Source organism: Ornithorhynchus anatinus, chromosome 2 (genome assembly GCF_004115215.2).
Source record: "Ornithorhynchus anatinus isolate Pmale09 chromosome 2, mOrnAna1.pri.v4, whole genome shotgun sequence".
Taxonomy (NCBI): domain Eukaryota; kingdom Metazoa; phylum Chordata; class Mammalia; order Monotremata; family Ornithorhynchidae; genus Ornithorhynchus; species Ornithorhynchus anatinus.
This window is the reverse complement of record NC_041729.1, coordinates 153742551-153769379: the sequence shown is the minus strand read 5'-3', so window position 1 is coordinate 153769379 and position 26829 is coordinate 153742551. Positions and strand designations below refer to the sequence as shown.

The 26829-nt window shown below is 42.4% G+C and overlaps 1 protein-coding gene and 1 pseudogene across 2 annotated transcripts in view; one reads left to right on the top strand and one right to left on the bottom strand.

Moving 5' to 3' along the window:
* The window catches only part of ANO6 (anoctamin 6), a 230809-nt gene that overhangs the window by 163759 nt on the left and 40221 nt on the right, over positions 1–26829 (bottom strand). For both annotated transcript variants that reach the window (XM_029058181.2, XM_029058182.2), the window contains exon 2: positions 1885–1964. In XM_029058181.2, the coding sequence (XP_028914014.1) occupies positions 1885–1964 (80 nt within the window). The remainder of the gene's footprint in view (positions 1–1884; positions 1965–26829) is intronic.
* On the top strand, positions 13342–13460 carry LOC114809543 (annotated as a pseudogene).

Genomic DNA, 26829 nt, shown 5'->3' with positions numbered 1-26829 from the left:
TTCTTTGTGCCTCAGTTTCCTCATCTGTAAAATGGGGACTGGGCTGGAAATTCAAAATGTCCCAAATGGAAAAAAATATGGCAATACCATCATTATTATTATTACAGATGAAGTAACTGAGGCACTGAGTAGTTAAGTGATTTGCCCAAGATGGCCCAGCAGACACGTGGCAGAGTCAGGATTAGAACCCAGGTCTTCTGACTCCCAGGTCCATGATCTTGCCACTAGGGCATACTGCTTCTCTTGCCTGAAGTTATTCCCTCATAGTAAGGTGTTTCCAGAGGAGGACGATGCTCTTTCAGCCCCATGGAACTGATGTCTACAGGTGGTGAACATGGACCTGCAGTGTATTTAATCATTCCCATAATAGTTTGAAAGAGTTATTGCTCCTTTAAACCAGAAAATAACTCCAGGGACTGGGGGACTTGAGCTCAGTATAAAGAAAAGGGCACCAGCCCCTCGCCACAGACCCTGCAGTCTTTGAGGCAGGGACCTTGTGAAGCTTAAGGGACAGAGCATGGGCCTGGGGATACAGGAGACTGCAATTCTAATCTCAGCTTGACTCCTTGCCCACTGTGTGACCTCGGACAAGTCTCTCTACTTCTCTGTGCCTCAATTTCATCATCTGTAAAATGAGGCTTTAGCGTGGCTCAGTGGAAAGAGCCTGGGCTTCTGAGTCAGGGGTCATGGGTTTGACTCCCGGCTCTGCCCCTTGTCAGCTGTGTGACTGTGGGCAAGTTACTTAACTTCTCTGTGACTCAGTTACCTCATCTGTAAAATGGGGATTAACTGTGAGCCTCACGTGGGACAACCTGATTACCCTGTATCTACCCCAGCACTTAGAACAGTGCTCTGCACACAGTAAGTGCTTAACAAATAATAATAATAATAATAATAATAATGTTGGTATTTGTTAAGCGCTTACTATGTGCCGAGCACTGTTCTAAGCGCTGGGGTAGACATAGGGGAATCAGGTTGTCCCACGTGGGGTTCACAGTCTTAATCCCCATTTTACAGATGAGGGAACTGAGTCACAGAGAAGTTAAGTGACTTGCCCACAGTCACACACCCAAGTGGCAGAGCTGGGATTCGAACTCATGAGCCCTGACTCCAAAGCCCGTGCTCTTTCCACTGAGCCACGATGCTGTGATGACCATGAGACACACAAAATAATAATGATGATATTTGTTAAGCACTTACTATGTGCCAAGCACTGTTCTAAGCGTTGAGTGTCCAACCTGATGATCTTGTATTTTTTTAATGGTATTTGTTAAGTTAGACACTGTACTAAGTGCTGGGGTAGATATGAGATAATCAGGTTGGACACGATTCACTTCTCATATTGGGCTCATAGCCTTAATCCCCATTTTACAGATGAGGTAACTGAGGCACAGAAAAGTTAAGTGACTTAGCTCTCTTTCTCTTTCCACTCTGCTTTCTCTTTCCCAATGCTTATTACAGCTCTTGGCATATAAGCACTTAGCAATTCCCACAATTACTTGAAATCTTTACTATTTTTCCCCAGAGTTCTTAATAGTATAAATATATGACGATGGATCATCCTAAAAGCATCATTGGCAGGTTTGCAAAATTAACACACACACACACACATTTTGATTCCATTTCCCTACTAAAACTGCTGGGTCTTTAAGTCTTTCACAGGTGACATTAATCATTTCCAGAAGCAGCAGCATGAAAAACCAAACTTTTTACAGATCTGTGACTCATTACTGATAATACTGTAGTAATGGAAGTCCAGTGGTATCTACCCAGGCACCTGATTCCGTGCCATTCCGAGGTCCAACAGAGACTGTTATTATATACTTCTCCCTCATAGAAAATCTTTAGATAAGTAATGGTTAGATAAGATGGAGTGATACCCACCCACTCTGGAGTACGAAAACACTGGTGATCTTGCACTGCTCCACTGTTGGCGACAATAATCTGTTCCAGTTCTTCTACCACTAAAAAATAAGCAGACATGTTACATTTTAGTTTTGTGTCCTGTAATTTTAACACAGCAGCATGGGGATCATCTAACATCCTCATTAACACACTCATGACTTTCCAAAACTCAGCACTTTGTATTTTCAGAGAAGGTTCAAAGTCTTCTCCAGCTGGTGTCAATTTGGTTAACCTGTTCTCTTAGTTTTCAGGTTGTATCCTATTTTACTGGTCTGAAGAACCATGCATAAATATTCTTTGCATTTCTATTTCATTGGCAGTAGCAGCAAGATCTTGCAGAGCGCTGATCTGAGAGAATATTAGAGCCCACTGGATAATCACATTGGTATTCCTCACTGCATCCCTGGAAGGGGGGTGAAATTTCAACATCGCAAATTCTCCATATTAAAATATGAATGAGCTTGAATGTAAACAGAGAAATCCACCCAAATAATCTGAGTGGCTTGACTTTGGTGGGGACTTATAGGTGTCCCCTTATAGGTGATTTAGACTGTGAGCCTTCTAGACCGTGAGCCCGTTGTAGGCAGGGAGTGTCTCTTGCTGAACTGTACTTTCCAAGTGCTTAGCACAGTGCTCTGCACACAGTAAACGTTCAATAAATATGATTGAATGAATAAATGAATGAATCTCTGCCATAGTGGGGCAGTGAGGCTTTTAGCCAATCCTGCCAGAAAAACGTGACTGCTCCTTACAATCAGAGAATTATTTTAGGAACTGGGAGACTTCAGCTCAACATATATATATATATATATATATATAGTGCACTGGCCCTCCCTACTTATACCTTAAAGTCACTGAGAAATGAGAAACCTAGTGGAAAGAGCCTACTGACTGAAGGAGCATCTCTGAATACAGAGGTCAGCAAATTCATGCAATCAACTATAGACACCACCACCATCCTGCATCTCACAAGCCCATAAACTTGGCATTATCCTCAACTCATCTCTCTTATTCAACCCACATATTACATCTGTCAGCAAATTCTATTGGTTCTACCTTCACAATGTAGCTAAAATTCACCCTTTCCTCTCCATCTGAACAGCTACTATGCTGATCCAAACTCTTATCCTACTCCACTTTGATTACTGCATCAGTCTCCTTGCTGACCTCCCTGCCTTTCATCTCTCTTCACTCCAGTACTTATGTCACTCTGCTGCCCAGATCACTTTTCTAAATAAAATGTTCAGTCCACATCTCCCCACTTGTCAAGAATACCCAGTGGTTGCCCACCTACCTCGGGATCAAACAGCAGCTCCTTTCAATCATTTTAAAATGTTCAATCAACTCTCTTCTTCCTCACTTCACTGACTTCCTACTACTACCCAGCCCACATGCTTCTCTTCTCTAATGCCCACCTACTCATTGTACCTCTACCTAATCAATCTTGCCACTGTCCCTTTGCCCACATCCTTCCTTTACCTAGGAAATCCCTCCCCCTTCATACCACCCTCCCCACTTTCAAAGACTTATCACATCCCCAAGAGGCCTTCCCCAACAAAGCCCTTATTTCCCCTACTCTCCCACCTGTATTGTCTATAGGATCTACACCTTTTAAGCACTTGATAATCACTCGTCTTCAGCCCCACAGCACATCAATTAATCAATCACATTTATTAAACGCTTACTGTATGCAGAACACTGTAGTAAGTGCTTGGGAGAATACAACACAACAATATAACAGACACATTCTCTGCCCATAGCAGGCTTACAATATAAACAGACTGTGTCCAACCCAATTTGCTTGTATTCATCCCAGTTTTTAGTACACAGTAAGTGCTTAAAAAGCACCACAGTTATCATTTATGTTCATAACCTTACAGTATGTATCCATAATTTAAGATCCATCTCCCCTCGAGACTGTAAGCTCCTTGTGGGCAGGGAACATCTTTACCAACTCTCCAAAATGCTTAGTTCAATGCTCTGCACACAATAAGCACTCGATAAATACCATTGCGTGATTGATAGCTATTGATATATTGATGGCTGCTATGGACAGAGCACTGGACTAAGTTGTTTGGGAGAGTAAAATTGAGGTAGAAAGCAAAGATTTCTGTCTGCTCAGTGGTTTTAGAATAAGAAAAACCAATAGAAGTTATTCCTATGAATGAGCTTTACTAATCTCCATAATGCTTACAAGAATGTAATTCAGTGATTAGGAGGATGCAAAACAAAATATGTAAATCTCAACACACAAAAAAAACAAGATGTTTTAAATGGAAGCCTTGTTGAATAAAATATTTAATTGTGGATTTCAAACCTGAATATGAAGAGAAAGAAGTGATTTATGATGATAATAGGATAATTATATATTACCTCCTGATGTTCCATGAAGTTGTCACTGTTAATAATACTGTTGCATTATAACATAACACTGGCAAATAAATGAACATATTTCAGATTTACAGCCCAAAATAAAACAGAAAGACAAAATCAAGCCTATCCACCAATGTTTTTTTTTAAAATGGGGGCTCATCTGACAGAATGTACTTTTGGGAATGACAGGGCATAAGACAGAATAAATTTCCTTCATGTACTATTTAAAATTAATATTTTAATGATAACTATGAAACCATTTCATGAAATGCCTTTACAAATCATAGAGAGAATTTACTCTAGAAGCACCATCCTGAATGACACTCTAAGAAGGTGTAATCTATTTCTCCTTAATAAATGCAAGTGGTGAGCAATCTAGTACACTTTTTACCATACCAGCAGTTCACTGGGTGTGGAACTATTAAGGCTAGGCACTGAAGGCCGGATAGAAAAATTCTTTAATGGTATAACCCACTCCTTCCTAGGGTTTCCAGGATTCTAATAGACTATGTTTCCCAGAATTTTCTTCCTACGTCTGGAAGGGAGACCAGCCAACAGGAAGAGCTTAAGACTATAACAGACATAAAGGACTGAGATTCTATGACCTGTAGAAAAATCTAAAGAGCACCAGCTGCATTTTCAATAGATAATGATCTGATTATCGAGGAATTGAGAAGAACAGGCTGAATAACAACAACATAATCTCTACTACATTCCGTGAATTTGGCAGCTCTTCAAAGCTCCACCCTTCCTACTCAAATTATTCCCAATTCACCTATGCCTGTCGTTCATGTTTAACTGGAATCAGTGGAGTCTCAGAATTTCACACTTGCAAGACTGGCCATTCTGGGCTATTTGAGTGAGTTAGTGAGGGAGTGAGGGAGGGAGGGAGGAAGGGAGTGTGTGTGTGTGTGTGTGTGTGTTTGCATGTATGCTCACATGCCACCTCCATTTGAATGTTAGGCTTCAGACCATGATGTCCATGCCGGTGGGGCTGAAAAGACCAACACATTAATGGCAATCCATACCACATGTGGACCCACAGAAATACTTCCTTGCTGATATTTCTGAGACCGCCTCTTAGTTTATATGCTTAATGTGGCACTCAGCACACAGTAAGTGCTCAATAAATACCACTGATTGATCTTCTAGTAGGTACTCTCTCATCGTGTTGAGGTGTACGAATAAGCCCATATGCACTTCTCAGGAAGGCATAGAATTACTTAGTTTAGTTTTGTTCAAGAAAGACTTGGATGCCTACAACCCTGGTATTTAACCATTTCTCCTTTATTCAAAATTTAGATATTTATGAAGGTCAATTTGTCAGAATCCTGAGAAGCCTCATGACATCTGAGAAGACGTCGTTTGCTTTCCTGAAAATAGCTCTTTGATCTCGGAATCATTTTCCTCAAACCAATACTGATGTTGTCTCCTACCAGTGCCAGCACTGAAAGGAATTTTTTTTTAAATTATTGTAACCACTATTAGGTACTTAATTTTTGGAGGGCAATGAACCAATCAATTAGTGGTATTGACTGGGCAATGTTTTTTAATATGGTCTCTGTTAAACACTATGTGTTAAAAACTCTGTTAAGAACTATGTGTTAGGCACTGTTCTAAGCACTGAGGTAGATACATGGCAAACAGTAAATCAGTCAATCATATTTATTGAGCACTGACTGTGTGCAGACCACTGTACTAAGCCCTTGGGAGAGTACAGTACAACAGTATATACAATAAATATCTGTTATTTATTTATTCATTTATTTATATTAGTGTCTGTCTCCCCCTCTAGATTGTGAGCTCATTGTGGGCAGGGAATGTTTCTATTTATTGTTATGCTGTACTCTCCCAAGCACTGAGTACAGTCCTTTGCACACAGTAAGTGCTCAAATACAACTGAATGAATGGGTGAATGAATGAATGAACAGACACATTCCTTTCCCATAATGATCTTACAGTCTAGAGGGGGGACAGACATTAATGTAGTGTCTATAATCAGGGTGGACACAGGCCATGTCCCACATGGAGGTCACAGTCAATCCCCAGGTAACTGAGGTGAGGTAACTGAGGCACCGAGAAGTTAAATGACTTGGCCAAGGTCACACAACGGACAAATGGCAGAGACAGGATTAGAACCCAGGTCCTTCAGACTCCCAGGCCCATTCTCTATCCAGTAGGCCATGTGGCTTCTTGATATTGAAAGGAAATTATTTTTCCAAAAATTATGTTTACATGAGCCTGGGAGAAACTGTACCAAATGGCTGAGTTGGCTGTAGTTTAAGCTAAAACTGTTTTCCAGTAACTGACCAATTACTTTCCAGATTGTGATTACTCTGGGAATGAAACCGAACACCACTGACTTTTCTGTTTTCTCTCAACTTGAGAAACACTGAGTCACAAATTAATTTTCAGCTCAACTGTAAAAAGGGTTGGTCTGGGGTAATTGTTGAAGCAAAAGAGGGAAAGGACAGCAAAAATCTTTCAGTTTTATGTAACAAAAAGGTCAAAAAAGCCCCCTGCTTCCTCTGAGTTAGGAATGACTGTTGTATATAACACTTGGGATATTTTGTTAATAAATCATTTTTCATTTATCTTCTTGTTTAGTAATGCAGCACAAATTATAGATCAAATTTTAGTGGTTCCTATACTTAAAATAAAACCATATTATATTTTTAAAGCCTTATGTTTATCCAAAACATCTTAACAAAAGCAATAAATGCTAAACAGGCAATGATTTGATGGCAAGGGGAATTTATAATGCTTTCTAAAACTGCTGGAATTTTGAGAAAGAGGAAAATCTGTCTGCTTTTGTTTCAATTATATTATCATGTCTTCTTTCTGTCTTATTCTTTTTAGACTTTCACAGAAAAGGACCCACTACTGAAGTCTCTGAACACTAGAACATGTTTCAAAACAATTATATAAAAGATTAAATCACCACACCACAAGTACATCAATCTTGGATGGCCTGACATCCTAACATTATTGTAGACTTAGAATCATTTTACTGAAATCCATACATTCACATCTTAATTCTTAACATAGTGTTATTTTTGTGGTCCTTGATGTAGTCCTTTTGTTGTGCCTGAAATGTTCCCCAGATCTGTATCCAATACTGTAGGAAAGTATACTTCCTGATCTCTTGCATTAAAATTCATACTTAATTTTCACTAGTGCCCTTCTGCCCCAAAGACCCATATTTTACAGAGAGAGGGTTAAACTTCAGCTTACTACTGAAGCTCTCAGCTACAATTTTAATACAGCTCCAACTTTTTGAAGTGATAAATTGTTTAAAGTGTCTCACTAGTAATAATGGGCATTCGCTATTCACACAGAAATTTATTTTTGCTAGCATAATCATGTGTACCATGAAAAGAAATCAAAATTCCATGTCCATGTCCCAAAACCTGATGGCATAACTAAGTGTTGGTCCCGTATCAGTAAGCGTTAGTAAGTACTGCCTCATTGCCCTCGACTCTCTGGGGTTTGGAAGTAGCAGGTCTTGAACCCAAGTGTGATTTTGAATGTATCTTAAGCAACTTGGGGAAGGTTGCCAAATGCTCGTAATGATTTTTGCAAACAGAAGGAATAAAAATTACCTGTCTAGAAGCAGTGGAGGAGGGGAGATAGTAGTGGCTTTCCATATGGAAGTCAACAGAACTCACAGTCCGAAAAATCATCCTCTCCTTTTGGTAACCCAGGCACCGCCACCTCAAGTGAGGAGGCAGTGGGTTTGTACCTTAGTGCCTGTGGCAATAGGACCCTCAGGGTTCCTCCTAAAACTACCATATTCACCGGCATCCAGATACTTTTAGTCGCTTAAGGACTTGGCCAATTTTAGCCCATCTTTTGTTGGTAGTCCTTGAATTTATGCATGGTTGGCAACCTGGCAGACTTGCAGATCATAAAAAATATCAAATTCTTTTTTCAGTAGGAATACAAAAAGGGTCTTGAATGCCATGGTTAATCACTTCATGGAGAAATGTAGGCTAGCTGAGTCCTTGAAATAAAAGAGCTTGCAGTCAATAGGAATGGAGAATTAATCAATCAATGAAATTGATTGAGCACATACTACATGCAGAGCACTGTATTAAGCACTTGGGAGAGTACAATACAATTAGCTGACATGCCCCCTGCCCATAATGAGCTTATAGTCTAGATAATGAGATTGAGAATGGAGAATGAGAAAAGTCACACGAAGCAGCCTGGACCAGTGGAGAGAGCACGGGCCTATCCATCAGAGTGACCTGGGTCTAATCCTAGCTTCACTAGTTTGCTGCATGTCTTTGGGTCCAGCTCTGAGCCCAAAGTCACAACTTCTCTGTGCCTAATTTACTCACCTCAGTTATCTGGGGATTAGGACTGTGACCTCCATGTGAGACATGGACTGTGTCCAACCTGATTACAGACACTACATTAATGTCTGTCTCCTCCTCTAGACTGTAAGCTCATTATGGGAAAGGAATGTGTCTGTTCATTCATTCATTCAATTGTATTTGAGCACTTACTGTGTACAAAGCACTGTTCTAAGTGCTTGGAAGAGTTCAGACTCAGCGACTGTGAGCCCTATGTAGACATGGGCTCCGTCCAACCTGAGTAGCTTGTAGCTATCCCAGCCATTAGAACAGTGCCTAACCCATAGTAAGTGCTTAAGGAATGAATGAAATACCATAAAAAGTGGGCAAAGAAAGAGGCTCTGCTTTGGCTGTGAGGAAGTACTAATAAAATCATTAGTTCAGTTTCATAATGAGGGAGCTAAAGAGCCAGAGAACAAATCTTTCACATAGAATAGTTTCCAATTCTGTCTTCTACATCCCCTTCCATTCTGATGAGGCTCTATTTGCATTCATAGCTCCAGGCAGCCGCTTCCTAAATAAGCTATACTATTTATAAATACAGAAACAGAGGTTTTGATTCATATTTGACATCCTATTTGAAAGAAAAAAGTTGCTCATATAGTTTATAGTTTCTGGGAAAGAAAGCCTATCTGAACCTCCATTGGAAATGAGTAGGCTAGTAGTAACAAAGTGATAATGATGACAATTTTTTAACACCAGAAAACTTCAGACCCATATAACACTTTTCCTTCCACAAAAACTCATAGCACTTTCCACAGAAGTAGGGCTCTATTCTTTTTTTTTTGCATTTGTTAAGCACTTACTATTCATTCATTCAATCGTATTTATTGAGCACTTACTATTTGCAGAGCACTGTACCAAGTGCTTAGCATGTACAATTCGGCTACAGTTAGAGACACTTCCTGCCCCAAAAGGGGCTGATCGTCTAAACAGGGGAGACAGACATCAAAACAAAACAAGTGCTTATTATATACCAAGCACTCTACTAAACTCTGGGTAGATACAAAACAGTCAGATGGGACATAATCCCTTTCACACATAGGGCTCACACTCTTAATCCCCACTTTACAGATGGGGTAACTGAGGAACAGAGAAATTAAGCCCTCTGACTCATCAGGCAAAGATACTTCTATAAGAATGCAGGAAATGCAGGGATGCAGAATGCTTCCTGAGAATGCAGGAAAAGAGAAAGGCAGCACTCACCTCTAAGAGTAGCTGCTGTGAAAACATCTGCAAAACACATGAAGAAGCAAAGAGCCCTAAAACAGTCAGAATAATTGAAATGAACAGACACTTTGTTGGCTGGAGGAAAAGACATTTTAATTAGAGAAGGAAAAAAACAGTTCAGACTGCGAGGACCTGGCCTGAAGGGATTACTCCATTGTCCAAGCCCCAATAAAACCCGCTCATGTGAAAAACAAGAAATACTGTAGTGTCTAATGAGTTATAATAATTCTCAGAGTACAACAAATGCACATGTCAAATTGAAGAATGAGAAGCAAATTATCCAGTAAGTAATTAGTAAGCATGGGAGCAGGAGACAGAGAGGGGTTAAGTTAAATAAGGGGTTATTTTCTCAAATATATGCCTGCAATGCGGTAGTACATTTATTAGCCAGCATCATTTATCCATTTCAAAATTTTCCTCAAAACTGAAATGGCGACACACTCACTTTCTGCATGCCCAACTTCACTTCTACCTACATTTACCATATATTTATAATACATTTTACCTGAATGTGATTTGAAAGTAAACTGATTAAACTGATCCCATGTGCTACAAGCAAAATGCACACTCTTTTTTAGTCATGTGTTTCAATTATTAATATTAAAAATGTCTATTTGTTGATAATTTGTTGCAACAAAGGATGAGCTGTGCTATGACTATTGCTGCAAGGATATTTCTAAATAAGGAGTTTAAGAACACTTCTTTCTGTCTGAGTCCTAACTTTCTCACTGTAACTCGATCTCATCTATTTTGCCGCCAATCTGTCACTCACATCCTGCCTCTGGGCTGGAATGCCTTTCCTCCCTCCTCATATCTGACAGACCATTACTCTCCTCCACTTCAAAGCCATATTGAAGGCACATCTCCTCCAAGAGGCCTTCCCTGATTAAGCCCCCTTTTCCTTTTCTTCAACTCCCTTCTGCCTCACCCTGACTTGCTCCCATTATTGATTCCCCCTTCTCAGCCCCACAGCACTTATGTACATAGCTGTAATTTATCCATTTATATTAATGTCTGTCTCCTCCTCTAGACTACTAGTTCATTGAGGATAAGAAATGTGTCTCTTACATTGCTATTCTGCACTCTCCCAAGTGCTTAGCACAGTGCTCTGCACACTGTAAATCCTCAATAAATATGATTGACTGATCGATTGACTGGTTCCCTTCATCTGACCCCATAAGCTTTCCTAACTATTCTTAACCAACACACCTCTCTTTTTGCCATGGAAAAGCTAGATATCAAATTTTGAATGTTCCAGACCAAGACAAGATCTCTAATAGATACAAACATTAAACTGTTATATTATTTTCATTATTCAAGGAATACACATTTTTGAATAACAATGATAAAAAATAGCTGACCAAAGTAAAAAGAAGTGAAAAGTCCTTTTGGTGTGTATGCCGGGATTTGTTTTTTCTACATTTTTGTAGTGTTTCCTATTGTGTGCTTCTTGATGGTCAGGTCTCTGCATCATCTCATTAAAAAGGGCTGGGATTGTCAAGAGTGTGTGTGTGTGGTTCCCCAAGAATGGATTTTTGACATAAGCCTAACTCAAGGGTTGCCCATTATAAGTGCAAAATGATTGTTTTAAAAGAAGTTGTTCACTACATAAAAAATAAATGGGACAATCCTATGTGAGCTTCATATAATTCTTTCCCCCTAGTAAGAGATCTTATCGATCAGTCAATCATATTTATGAGCACTTTCTGCATTCATAGCACTGAACTAAGCCCTTGGGAGAGTACTAATTATAATTATTAATAATTATGATAATTACAATATTTGTTAAGCACTATGTGCCAAGCACTGTTGTAAGCACTGGGGGAGATACAAGTTAATCAGGTTGGACACAGTCCCTGTCTCACATGGGGCTCACACTCTTAATCCCCATTTTACAGGTGAAGTAAATGAGGCACAGAGAAGTTAAGTGACTTGCCCAAGGTCACATACATTATTATTTGGTGGAGGTAGGATTAGAACCCAGGTCCTTCTGACTCCCAGGGTCGTGCTCTATCCACTAAGCCACTGAGAAGCAGCACTGTACTAAAAACCTGGGAGAGGACAATATATCAGAGTTGGCAGACATGTTCCCTGCCTGTTATGGTTGAATATAAGAAGAAAATTTTGTTCCCCAGCCTGGGGATTACTTAAATCCCTTTATTAAGCAATGATGAGCTAAGCAAACAGTATATAGTAAACCTCCATAATAACTTCTAAAGCTATTGATGAATTGCCTTCCTCCTACAATAATGTATATACATACAGACGGCATACAATTAGCACCAATATACGTACCACATATCCTGGATTTTACCTGGGCTGTCTTAAAAGAAAACTGTTTGTTACTGTTATTTTCTAGAGGGTTCTTTTTGTAAAGTATAGCCCACATGTAGTTACACCCTAAAAGCACAAATAAGCTGTTGGAAGACGCTGGTCTAAACTGAGGGGAGTCTGAATGTGAAGAGCGCCATTAAGGGAGACTACAGCCCAATTCCCTGAAATAGGCAGAAATAAAGATAATTCTCCAGTAATGAACTTGTGCAATTATGGCAAGGACTGGAAAATACTGCCAATTAGCCATAAAACTAGCTTTATAAAAAGGAACAGAAACCTGAAACGTAGCACTGTATTTAATCCATGAGCTCTTTCGTAGAGCTATATTACTAAAATGTTTGTGAATTGAGGTAGTAAACAAGCGTTCTCTGTTTCATAGCATAAATCTCAATTGGCAATAAGAATGCACGCATTCCTTTATAATGTTGGCCACTTTCGAAAAGGTAGGCCTGACTGCTAATTTCATTTGAAGGCACCATAAATGGCTCTTACAAATGGACAAAATAAGCCTATCTATAGATTGCCATGCTTGGACAATCATAACAAAGGCCTACGAGAAACTTCCCAAGGATTTTAGAACAAATCAATCTTTCCTTAATAAATTGTCCATTTGGTTTAATTTAGGCAGCCAAGTTTGCTTTCCAGAGCATCTTTGGGATCGGTTTCAGCCACATGAATCAGGCCTACCATCACTTACCTGTTAAGATACTCCTGGGCAGGAAACATGTCTACCAACTGCTGTACTTTCCCATGTGCTTAGTACAGTATTCTACACAACATAAGCATTTGATAGATACCATTAGCCTCCAAGTAACCTAAATTCAGTTACTCTAGAACACTGGGGAGTGAAGAAGGGTGATTACATTCTTGCAATACCTTGTGTTAAGAAAGACTCTTGCTGTGATCCCACCATGTCCAATGTTATGTGAGATGATAGAGATTGTGTAATATGTGAATTTTTTTCATGTGTCCTTCTCAGCAAAGTTGTGAACAGTGAGCCTCACTTATGGTGAAATGTCACATTCCAGGACCTGGTTTTCAGTAATCTTATCCTTCCCATTGATATAGAATACAGCTCATGGTGATACTAGTTAAACTGCTCGAGACTTTGTTTTGTGGTAGGTCCATCTCAGAGTTGTATGTTTATGGTCATATCTACCTGAACATGCCCAATCTCATCTGATCTTGATAGCTAAGTAGGATCAGGCCTGGTTAGTACTTGGATGGGAGACCACTTGGGAATACTGGGAGCTATAGGCTTTATAGAGAAGCAGCATGGCCCAGTGGAAAGATTATGGGCCTGGGAGTCAGACAACCCAGGTTTTAAACTCCGCTCTGCCATTAATCTGTTCTGTTCTCCATTTACACTCACTCCCTTGGTGAACTCATTCGCTCTCACGGCTTTGACTACCATCTCTACGCAGATGACACGCAGATCTACATCTCCAACCCGTCCTCTCCCCCTCCCTTCAGGCTCGCATCTCCTCCTGCCTCCAGGATGTCTCCACCTGGATGTCGGCCCGCCACCTAAAACTCAACATGAGCAAGACTGAGCTCCTCATCTTCCCTCCCAAACCCGGTCCTCTATCATCGTGGATGGCACGACCATCCTTCCCGTCTCTCGGGCCCGCAATCTCAGTGTCATCCTTGACTCATCTCTCTCATTCACACCACACATCCTATCCGTTACCGAGACCTGCCGGTTTCACCTTTAGGATGTTGCCAAGATCCGCCCTTTCCTCTCCACCCAAATGGCTACCTTACTGCTACGGGCTTTCGTTATATCCCGGCTAGACTACTGTGTCAGCCTTCTCTCTGACCTCCCTTCCTCCTCTCTCGCCCCGCTCCAGTCTATTCTTCACTCCGCTGCCCAGCTCACCTCCTGCAGAAACAATCTGGGCATGTCACTCCCCTTCTTAAACAACTCCAGTGGTTGCCCATCAACCTCCGCTCCAAACAAAAACTCCTCACTCTAGGCTTCAAGGCTCTACATCACCTCGCCCCTTCCTACCTCTCCTCCCTTCTCTCTTTCTATTGCCCACCCCGCATGCTCCGCTCTTCTGCTGCCCACCTGCTCACCGTCCCTCGGTCTCGCCTATCCCGCCGTCGACCCCTGGGCCACATCCTCCCGTGGTTCTGGAACGCCCTCCCTCACCTCTGCCAAACTGATTCTCTTCCCCTCTTCAAAACCCTACTTAAAACTCACCTCTTCCAAGAGGCCTTCCCAGACTGAGCTCCCCTTCTCCCTCTACTCCCTCTACCACCCCCCCTTCACCTCTCCACAGCTTAACCCTCTTTTCCCCCATTTCCCTCTGCTCCTCCCCCTCTCCCTTCCCATCCCCTCACCACTGTACTCGTCCGCTCAACTGTATATATTTTCATTACCCTATTTATTTTGTTAATGAAATGTACATCGCCTTGATTCTATTTAGTTGCCATTGTTTTTACGAGATGCTCTTCCCCTTGACTCTATTTATTGCCATTGTTCTCGTCTGTCCGTCTCCCCTGATTAGACTGTAAGCCCGTCAAATGGCAGGGACTGTCTCTATCTGTTGCCAACTTGTTCATTCCAAGCGCTTAGTACAGTGCTCTGCACATAGTAAGCGCTCAATAAATACTATTGAATGAATTAATCTGCTGTTGTGAACTTGGGCAAGTCGCTTAACATCTCTGTGCCTTGGTTTCCTCATCTGAACCTCTTCTCACACTCCCTTCTGTGTCGCTCTTGCAATAGGACATTCACCCTTTATTCATGGTCCTCTCAGTCCCATAGAAGCAGTGTGGCTCAGTGGAAAGAGCCTGGGATTTGGAGTCAGAGGTCATGAGTTCGACTCCCAGCTCTGCCACTTGTCAGCTGTGTGACTGTGGGCAAGTCACTTAACTTCTCTGTGCCTCAGTTACCTCATCTGTAAAATGGGGATTAAAAGTGTGTGAGCCCCACGTGGGACAACCTGATTACCCTGTATCTCCCCCAGCGCTTAGAACAGTGCTCAGCACCTAGTAAGCACTTAACAAATACCAACATTATTATTATTATTAGCACTTAAGTACGCATCTTGAATTGATTTATTTATATTAATGTCTGTCTCTCCCTTTAGACTATAAACTCACTGACACTGACCATTGGGAATTTCTCTAGCAACTCTCTTACATTGTACTCTCCCAAGTGCTTAGTACAGTGGTCTGCATTCAGTAAATGCTCAATAAATACAACTGATTGTAAAATAGGGATTCAATTCCTATGCTTGTTCTTTAAAGCAATCAGCTTATCCCACCCCGCCTCACCTCACTAATCTCCTACTACAGCCCAGTCAACACACTTCACTCCTGGAGAGCCAGCTTACTCGCTGCATCCTCATCTCATCTATTTCTCCGCTGATCCTTTTCCCATATCATCCTCCTAGCTTGGAACTCCCTCCCACTCCATATACGCCAGACCACCACTCTCTCCACCTTCAAAGCATTACTGAGGTCACATCTCCAGGAAGAGGCTTTCCCAATTAAGCCCTCTTTTCCATGGCTTGCTGTCATTCATTCATTCATTCAATCATATTTATTGAGCACTTACTGTGTGCAGAGCACTGTACTAAGGCTTGGAAACTACAATACGGCAACAGATAGAGACAATCCCTACCCAACAACAGGCTCACAGTCTAGAAAAGGGAGACAGACAACAAAAAAAATAATAATAATGAATGGTATTTATTAAGCACTTACTATGTGCCAAGCATTGTTCTAAGCACTGGGGTAGATACAAAGTAATCAGGTTGTCCCTCGTAGGGCTCAAAGGCTTCATCCCCATTTTACAGATAACTGAGGCACAGAGAAGTTAAGTGACTTGCCCACAGTCAAACAGCTGACAAGTGGCAGAGTTGGGATTCAAACCCATGACTTCTGACTCCCAAGCCCGTATTCTTTCCACTAAGCCTTGCTGCTTCTGTATGCGTCTCCCTTTGCGTCATTTATGCGCCTCAATCTGTGACCTTTGGACACTTTATATTCTCCCCACTTCCAACCCCACTCATTTAGTACATATCTTTAAATTTATGTATTATAATTACTTATTTATTCATACTAATGTCTGTCTCCCCCTCTAGACTGTAAGCTGATTCTGGGCAGGGAACGTGTCAGCTAATTCTCTTGTACTGTACTCTCCTAAGTGCTTAGTACAGTGCTCTGCACATAATAGGCATTCAATAAATACTATTGATTGATTGTTTTTTCTCAGACTGAGCACCCAATGTGGGATCTGATTATCTTGTATCTACTCCAGTCCTTACTACAATGCTCAGCACATGGTGCTTAACAAATACAGTTACACAGAAGGCTGGAAACCTTTTCAGATTTATAGACTTTCATTGTGATGTGTATTTAGCTGTCCATACAGTTTGTTTGGATGGCCAATTCATCACCTTGATTTTCTTCAAACGTATTGCCAGTCTACAGAGCCCTGTGGTCTATGTGAAGTGAGCCTGGATTAATTCATTATGGCATTAACTGAACACTTACAATACGTGAAGTCCTATGCCAAGCCCTGGGGTGAAAACAAAATAAACAATTCGGACATGGACCCTACACTTAGCGATGTGTTCACAATCAAGGTTGGGAAGACAGGCACATAGAAACCAGAAGTAAATTATCCTCGGTAACCCAAGGACATTGGGAGCTCTTTCAAAGGCTCCCAAGTCTCCTTAAGTTATTATGTATAATTTGTATAGCTACAGGTGTTAGCTACAGGCAGAATTAGGAAACAAATGAAAAGTCCTTGGAGGGGCAGACCTGATGCTCCTTCCTATTTGAGGTGTAGTCGATTGAAGACTTTTGACTGTCTAATATTTCTAAAAGCTTATGCTGACTTTGGCTCCTGTAGGGGTAGGGGTCTGCCTAATAATAATAACTGTGGTATTTGTTAAGCGCTTACTATGTGCCAGGCACTGTACTGGGATGGACACATCTAAATCAGGTCCTGTCCCACATGGGACTTACAGTCTCAATCCCCATTTTACAGATGAGGCAACTGAGGCCTAGGGAAGTAAAGTGACTTGCTCAAGGTCACACAGCAGACAAGTGGCAAGACAGTATGACCTTCTGACTCCCAGGCACGTTCTCTATCCACTATGCCATGCTGGGTGGAGGCTGCACAGAGCACAAATGACCCTCAATGGTCCAGAGTTCATGATGTCATGGAGAATCCATGCTCATGATTACAATAAGTACTCTTCTGGGGCTTGAAACTCAAGATACAACCTAGCACAGTTCTTGCATGACTGTATCAAAAAGCTTCAGTGATGCTTGTCACTTGTTTATAGAAGATTTCACAGTGAAAATGAAATGCATTTTGGTCTCCATCTTCCACAACTTATCCTCAGGGTGGGTGACACTAAAAACAGAACTAGACTTACCATATAATTTATCAAACAATAGAAAGCATTCATTGAATGCTTACTCTGTGAGAGTCCCCTGTGAATCGACGCCTTATCGTGGCAGGAGAGTTTGTATACACTGATGAAGCTTAGAGCTGTGCCATATAGGACTACCCATAATGGAAAGGCCTAAGCCAAAGCCTCAGACAAAGTCGATTCAGCTAGGCTGGGCAGCAGCGGCATAGGAAAGAGTCAAAGGCAGATGATCAAGTAATCAAAACGTTGATCGAAGACAACGGCAGAGACTCAAGTTTTTACCATGTAGAAGGCCCTTAGTAAACCACTTCCATGTCTTTACCAAGAAAACTCTAGGATATACATACTAGAATGACTTCCAGAAGGAAGATGGGTCATTCTGAAGAGGGTGTGTCTATGGAATCTCCATGGATCGGAAACAACTCGGTGGCAGTTGAAGAAGACTGTATTCAGAACAATATAATAATAACTGTGGTATTTGTTAAACGCTATCTATGTGCCTGTACTAAGCAGTGGGGTATACTTAAGCTAATCAGGTCAGACAAAGTCTCTGTTCCACATGGGACTTACAGTCTAAGTAGGAGGGAAAACAGGTATTGAATCCTCATTATATAGATGAATAAATTAAGGCCCAGAAAAGTTGTGACTTGCCCAGCAGGCCAGTGGTAGGCCTGGAATTAGAACCCAGGACTCCTGACTCCCAGGCTCATGTCCTTTCCACTAGCCCACATAGCTTAGGTGATTTGCCCAAGGTCACTCAGCAGGCAAGGAGAAGAGTTAGGATTATAATCCTGATGATTTGACGTCCAGACCCATGCATTTAACATACGCAATTGGGAGAGTACAATACAGTTAGCAGACGAGATCCCTTATTTTAATTTATCTTAGATTATGAGTCCATTTGGGACTTCGGATTGTGTCAAATTTTCATTTGGGTATTTTAGTCCCAGAACTTAATAGAATGCTAAGCATAAAATATGGGCTGCTTAAATATCACTACTATTACTGTTCTTAAAGAGCTCACAGTTTAGGGTGAGATAGGCATCAAAATAAATTACAGTTAGGAGGAAAGAAGGGAGTGGAGAAAAGACTGAAGGCAGGAAGGTCTGTGAGGAGTCTAATGTGGTAATTGAGTCAGGATATGACAAGTGTTTGGAGGCAGTTTGGATGATGAAAGACTGAGAAGGATTGGCTAGAGAGTTAGCAGAGGAACCAGGAGAAGACGGTGTCAGAAAAACCAGCACTGTTTCCAGCAGAAATGTCAAAGGCAGCTGAAAGTCAGAGGAGGATATGAGTGTAGTTAATTAGATTTGTTGAGAAGGGGGTCATTGGCAACTTTAGGAGAGAGGTCTCAATGGCATGAAAGGGGTAAAAGCTGCACGATAAAGGATCAAGGAGGGAGTTAAAATAGAGGATGTGAAGAGAATGGGCCTAGTTGATAGAGCATGGGTCTGGGAGGCAGAAGGACCTCGGTTCTAATCCTGCTCTGTCACTTGTCTGCTGCATGAACTTGGGCAAGTCCAAGATATTTTGAGATATAGCCTGAGGGGTTGAGGGAGTGAGTACAGATGGGAACTGGGAAGACGAGGGGGAAATTTGGTGAAGTTCACACCTGATGGCTTCAATTTTGTCCATAAAGTAGTTGGCAAGGTAAACAGAGGTAGAGAGAGGAGGTGGGGTACCCAGGCCTTAAGGTGGGAATTAAATATCTGTAATAGTTGGTGTGGGTATTGGGGATGGGATCAATAAAGGAGGAGAGAGATATTGTTATTGTGTAGATTATTGGGTAGTGATAGCAGGTGAGGATGAATTCGCATGCACTGAGTTCAGCCTGGAGCCTGGTTTAACACTGAGGCATGAGTACAGGAGCTGAGGTAGGATACTAAGAAGGTAATCTAGGGCTATGGGCTGGTAGTGCAAGATGACTGAGAAACAGGGTTGTGAGGGGTTTTAGCCTGGCAGAGAGTTGAATGTGTGTTATTGTGCATTAAGAGGGGAGGACAGGCAGGGAGTTCAAATGGGACATGAAGGCCTGTGATAAGTGAAAAGGGTCAAAAGCTGGGGATCTCTGAGATGGGAAGGGATAGTCTTGCTGAGGGGAGCTGTGTGGCAGTAAATACCTGTAAACAGGTTATGATCGGAGAGTGAGAGTTCGGAGTTAGTAAGATTAAATACTGAACAGTGATTGGAGATGATGAAATCAAATACACGTCCAAGTTGAGTGAATGAGGTGAGGTGAAGCAGTGTGGTTCGGTGGAAAGAGCACGGGTTTGGGAGTCAGAGGTTGTGGGTTCTAAACCCTGCTCTGCCACTTAGCTGTGTGACTTTGGGAAGATCACTTAACTTCTCTGTGCCTCAGGTCCCTCATCTGGAAAATGGGGATTAAGACTTTGAGCCCCATGTGGGACAACCTGATTACCCTGTATCTACCCAGCATTTAGAACAGTGCTTGGCACATAGTAAGCGCTTAACAAATACCAAAATTATTATTATTAGTGCTCTTTGATGGTATGAATTGCTGTTTTAAGAGCTATAAGTGCTGTGGGACTGGGAGAAGGTAGATCATAGGGAGCAAGTCAGTGTGACGCAGAAGGGAGTGGGAGAAGATGAAAGGAGGGCTTAGTCAGGGAAGACCTCCTGGAGGACATGTGCCTTCAATAAGGCTTCGAAGGAGGGGAGAGTAATTGCCCATTTTATTTGAGGAAGGAGGACGTTCCAGGCCAGAGGCAGGACAATGGCCAGGGGTGGGCAGTGAGACAGATGACATCGAAGCATAGTGAGGTTAGCATTAGAGGAGTGAAGTGTGTGGGCTGGGTTGTAGTAGGAGGGTAGTGAGGTGAGGTAGAGGGGGCAAGATGATGGAGTGCTTTAAAGCTAATGGTGAGGAGTTTTTCTTTGATGTGGAGGTGGATGGACAACCATTGGAGCTTTTTGAGGTGTGGGGAGATATGTTCTGAACATTTCTGTAGCAAAACAATCCAGGCAGCAGAGTGAAATATGGACTTGAGTGGGAAGAGACTGGGAGGTCAGCCAGGAGGCTGATGCTGTAATCCAGGTGGGATAGGATGAAGGATTGCATTAACATGGTAGCAGCTTGGATGGACAGGAAATGGTGGATTTTAGCAAAGCTGTGAAGGTGGGACCAACAGGATTTAGTGATGGACTGAATATGCGGGTTGAATGAGAAGAGGAGTCATGGATAACACTAAGGTTATAGACTCATGAGACAGAAGGGATGGTGGTGCCGTCTACAGTGACGGGGAAGTCATGGAGAGGAGAGGGTTTGGATGGGAAGATAAGGAGTTCATTCATTCATTCATTCATTCATTCATTCATTCGTATTTATTGAGCACTTACTATGTGCAGAGCAGTGTACTAAGCGCTTGGAATGTACAACTCGGGAACAGATAGAGACACTCCCTGCCCATTGATGGGTTTACAGTCTAATCAGGCGGGCTTACTGTTTTGGACATGTTAAATTTGAGGTGGCGGGAGGACATCCAAGTTGTGATGTCCCGAATGCAGGAAGAAATGCGAGACTGGACAGAGGGAGAGAGATCAGGGCTGGAGATGTAGATTTGGGCATCATCTGCATAGAGGTGGTAGTTGAAGTCATGGGATCAAATGAGTTCTCCAAGAGAGTGCATGTAGATGGACGCTAGAAGGGGACCCAGAACTGAACCTTGAGGGACTCCCATAGTTAGGACTTGGGAGGCAGAGGAGGAGCCTGCAAAGGGGAATGTGAATGAATGGTCAGACAGATAAGAGGAGAACCAGGAGAGGACAGTGCCAGCGAAGCCAAGGTGGGATAATGTTTCCTGGAGAAGGGGGTGGTCGACAGTGTGGAAGACAGCTGAAAAGTTGCGGAAGATTAGGATGGAGTAGAGGCCGTTGGATTTGGCAAGAAGGTGATCACTGGTGACCTTTAAGAGGGTGGTTTCTGTGGAGTGAAGGAAACGGAAGCCAGATTGGAGAGGGTCAAGGAGGGGGGTCTTTGTGAAACTCTATACTAGTGGCTGGGGAAAGAAACAAAACTATTGATTCAGTCAAGAAGTCATAATCTTCAAAGGGTCAAGGGAGAGACAGAAAAGGCAGGAAGAGGGAAGGAATGGCAGAGTAAATTGAGTAGAAACAACAATAGTTCAAAAAAGACAAGAACAGTAGGACTATCAGTGCATTATTTGTGAGAAGGAAGAGTCCTTAGGCTCTTAACTGTTTCCAACAGGGTCATCCTCAGATGAACATGTCAGAACCAGCCCAATATTCCAAATGTTCTAACCTCAAGTTTTGTTGTTCTGTTTCCCTAGATCATACAAGAATATGACTTTGGTTTTGTTTACGCTTATCACTGAGCCTACTATGTGCAACCCTCCGGGATAATAATGTTAGTCAATTCCCAGAAGGGATTCATTTTAATTGGATGTAAAACAAACATTTGATCCCCAAATAGATTTCCCTATTCATTGTTTAGATCCTTAATGAGATTTTGCTTGCAAGCAGTGTTCTTCCTCTCTACGGTAACTACATTAACAACAAAACATCATAAAAGTTAACAATAAAGCAAAAGCCATTGAAACTGTAAATAGATTTTACTTGCCTTTTCAACTTGAATTCATATACTATTCTACATCTGGTAAAATCAACGGTTTGTATAAAGTAACCAACTGAAAGTCACCAGTAGGAAGGCTCTGATTATTAGAGTGAAAATTTAGCGATATTAAATGACATGGATTTTTCAAATAGATTCAAAGATTATAGGTCCAGTATGGTTAATCAGAAGAAAAGCAGGCCTCCCATGAGCTGAGTTGCTTATTACTGTCTAATCAAGCCTTGTGAGACATAGCTGCTGTGAGCACAACCAGCTCCACTGCCATCCCTCCCAGCCACTGAGAAGCAGCATGGCGTAGTGGATAGAGCATGAGCCTGGGAACCAGAAGGTTCTAATCCTGATTCTGCCCCATGTCTGCTGGGTGACCTTGGGCAAGTCACTTCACTTCTCTGGGCTTCAGTTCCCTCATCTGTAAAATGGGGATAGAGAATGAGAGCCCCACATGGGACAGGGCCTGTATACATCCCGATTTGGTTGTATCCACCCCAGGGCTTAATACAGTGACTGGTACGTAGTAAGTGCTTAACAAATGCCATCATTATTATTCCCTCCTGGTCTCTGCGAGCACAGCTAGCCCCGCCTCCATCCTTGGTAAGTAGCAAGGAGTAAGTGGATAGAGCACAGGCCTGGGAGTCAGAAGGTCATAGGTTCTACTCCCGGATCCACCACTTGTCTGCTGCATGACCTTTGGGAAAGTCACTTCACTTCTGTGGGCCTCAATTATCTCATCTGTAAAATGGGGATTGAGACTGTGAGCACACATGGGACAAGGACTGTCCAACTTGATTGGCTTGTACCCTACCCATCACTTAGTACAGTGCCTGGCACATAGTAAGCACTTAACAAATATCATCATTATCATTCATCATTATTCTTCCTGCCCACTGTGAGCACAGCCAGCCCTGCCGCCATCTCTCCCCTGCTTTAAAGTCTTATTGAAGGTACATCTCCTCCAAGACACCTTCCCAAACAAAGCCCCACTTTTCCTCATTTCCCACTCCCTTCTGCATCACTCTGACTTGCTCCCTTAATTCATCCCTGCCTCCCAGCCCCACAGCACTCATGTACATAGCTGTAGTTTTATTTGTATGGATGTCTGTCTCTCCCACTCTGGATTGTGAGCTCACTGTGGGCAGGGAATGTCACCTTTTATTGTAGTATTATATTTTCCCAAGCGCTTAGTACCTTGCTTGCACATAGTAAGCGCTCAAAAAAAATTAAATGAATGAATGCCATCCCTCCTGGCTCCACAGTCAGCCCCACTTCTATAGTTATAATAATTATAATAATGATTGTGGTATTTGTTAAGCGCTTACTCTGCGCCAGGAACGATTAAGCACTGGGGTGGAGACAAGCAAATCAGGCTGGACACAGTCTCTGTGAGTCCCATGTGGGGCTCACAGTGTCAATCCCCATTTTACAGATGAGATAACTGAGCCCCAGCAAAGTGAAGTGACTCACCCAAGGTCACGCAGAAGACAAGTGGCAGAGCTGGGATTAGAATCCATGACCTTCTGACTCCCAGGGCCATGCTCTATCCACTACGCCATGCTGCTCCATCCTTCCTGGCCACTGTGAGGACAACCAGCCCCACTTCCATCCCTGCCAGCAGCCGTGAGCATGGCCAGCCTTTTCTTCCTGTCCCACTCACTCTGCACACTGGATCCTGAGACCGCATCAAAGGGATGGGATCCCAACCCTCCGAGCCCAGTGACACACACTTTCATATCACTGTAGACACTCAGTCCCAGGGACATGTCAAAAAAGCTTCCATGGGAAAGTACTGCAAGACTGCCTCCTCAAACTCCCTTCTCCAATCTTCTCATCTCTTGAATCTAATGACTTGGCCATCTAGTTTACTGATAAAATTGAAAATTTCAGGAATGGTCTCCTTAAAATCTCCCCTGCTCCTCTCCAGTCCCACCCTCCTCGACTCTCCCCTCATTCCCAGAAATATCTGAAGCAGAGATATGTCACCTCCTCTCAATATCTACACCCTCCATCTGCAACTTCAATCCCATATGCTCACTCCTTATTGAAACACTTGCCTCCTCCCTGACTGCCATCTTCAACCACTCACTTTCCAGTGGTTTTTCATCCACTTTTTTCAAACACCCGTATGTATCCTCTATCCCCCAAAACCCTCCCTTGACCCCACGACAACCTTCAGTTACTGCCTTATCTCCCTCCTACCATTCCTTTCCAAAATCCCCAAGTGAGTTGTCTACACCCACTTCCTCACCTCCAATTCTCTCCCTGACCCCCTCCAAATTGGCTTCTGCCCCTTAGCTCATTAGAAACTGCTCCCTTTAAATTCATAATTACCTCCTTCTTGCCAAATCTGATGGCCACAAATCTATTCTAATCCTCCTTGACCTCTAAGTTGCTTTCAACACCGTGGACCACTCACTTCCCTTGGAAACAATATCTAATTGTGCTTCACTGGTGCTGTCTTCTCCAGATTCTCCTCCTATCTCTCTAACATCTCCTTCTCAGTTTGTTTTGCTGGTTCCTTCTCTGCTTCCCACTCTCTAACTGTGGCTCTGGATCCCCTTCTATTCCCCATCTACACCCACACCCTTAGAGAACTCATTCCTTCACATGACTTAAACTACCATCTCTATGCAGATGACTCCCAAATCTACTTTACAGGACTGACCACCTTCCTTCTCTGCAGTCTTGCATTTCTACCTCCCTTCAGGACATTTCAACATGGATGTCCCACTAACATGTCAAACTAAACACGCCCAACACAGAAACTGCCATCTTCCCACACAAGACCTATCCTCCTCTCAAGTTTCATATCACTGTAGACAGCACCACCATTTTCCATGTTACCTTGGCATTATCCTCAACTCACCTCTCTCATTAAACATGTTTCTAGTAGTAATAGTGTTCATTAAGTGTGCAGAGTACTGTTCTAAGCACTGGGAAAGAATACTCAGATGGGAATCAGACACAGCCACTGTTCATTGGGTTGATGGTGTCTGACTGAATTAACTTGTACTTCCCCCAGCACTTTGAACACAAAAAAAGCTCTTAAAAAATACCATGAAAAACAATCTCTAGAATCTGCCCCTTCCTCTCCATCCAAATGTCCACTATGCTTATCCCAAGTTCTCATCCTATCCCACCTTGATACATGGCCTAGTGGATAGAGTATGGACCTGGAAGTCCAAAGGACCTGGGTTCTATTCCCAGAATCGCCACTTGTCTCCTGGGTAAACTTAGGCAAGCTACTGCACTTCTCTGGGCCTCAGTTCCCTCATTTGTAAAATGGGGATTAAGAACAGTTAGCTCCTTGGGAGAGGGGTTTTATCCAACCTTATTAGCTTGTTAGGATGTCCTGAAGGCAGGAGGAAATGTAAGACTGCAGAGAAGGAGAGAGTTCAGGGCTGTAAAGGTAGATTTGAGAATCACCCACATAAAGATGGTAATTGAAGCCCTGAGAGTTAATAAGATTGACAACAGAGCGAGTGTAAATAAATAACAGAGGGGACCCAGAACTGAGAGACTTCTATAGTTAAAGAAGGGGCAGCATAGGAGGAGCCTGAGAAAGATATTGAGGAATGGCTAGAGAAATAGGAGGAGAGCCAAGAGAGGACAGTGCTAATAAAGCCAAAATAGGATAATGTTTCCAGGAGAAGAACGTGGTCCACAGTGTCAAAGGCAGTTTAGAGGTCTTGGAAGATTAGGGTGGAATAGAGGCCATTGGGTTTGGCATGGGTTTGTCGTTCCCCTCTCCAATCTATACTTTAGTCCACTGTCCGGATCATTTTTCTAAAAAAAAAATTCAGTCTATATTTCTTGACCCATCAAGAACCTCCAATGGCTGCCCATCCATCTTCAAATCAGATAGAAACTCCTTACCATCGTCTTTAAGGAACTCAACCAGCTGCATCCCTCCTGTTACAACCTAGCCCACATACTTCTCTCTTCTAACACCAACCTACTCAGTCTCACTGCTGACCCCTTGCCCACATCCTCCCACTGGCTTGGAACTCTGTCCCTCTTCATATATGAAAGTTTCTCTCCCCACCTTTAATGCCCTACTAAAAGTCCTTATTTCTTCTATTCCCTCTCCTTCTTGCATTGCCTATTCACTTAGATCTGCACCCTTTTAGCACTTGTTATTCATTCCACCTTCGGCCTGACAGCACTTCTGTACAGAGCCTTATGCTCTTCCATTCCCCTAACAGCAATATACATTAATGTCTGTCTCCCCCTCTAGATTGTAAGTTCCTTGTGGGCAGGGATCATGTATACCAGTTCCATTGTACTGAAGTCTCCCAAACACTTAATACATTCAATACATACCACTGATAAAGATGTTAAAACATTACATTTTTAGACTGTGAGCCCCCAAGGGTCAGGTATTGGGTCCCAATTCCATTTGTGTATCTCTTTTCTAGTGCTTAGTACAGAGCTCTGTACACCATAAATACTACTTGCTTATTATTATGTTATTATTATTATTGCTTAATAAATACTAATACTACTCTATGACATCAAGTTAGATGTCAAGGTGAGCCCCCATCACACCGTTCCATCCTGTCAAACAGAATACTGGCTGGGATGGATTAACAACTGAGCTGTTCCAGAAGTCATTGATGATGCAAAA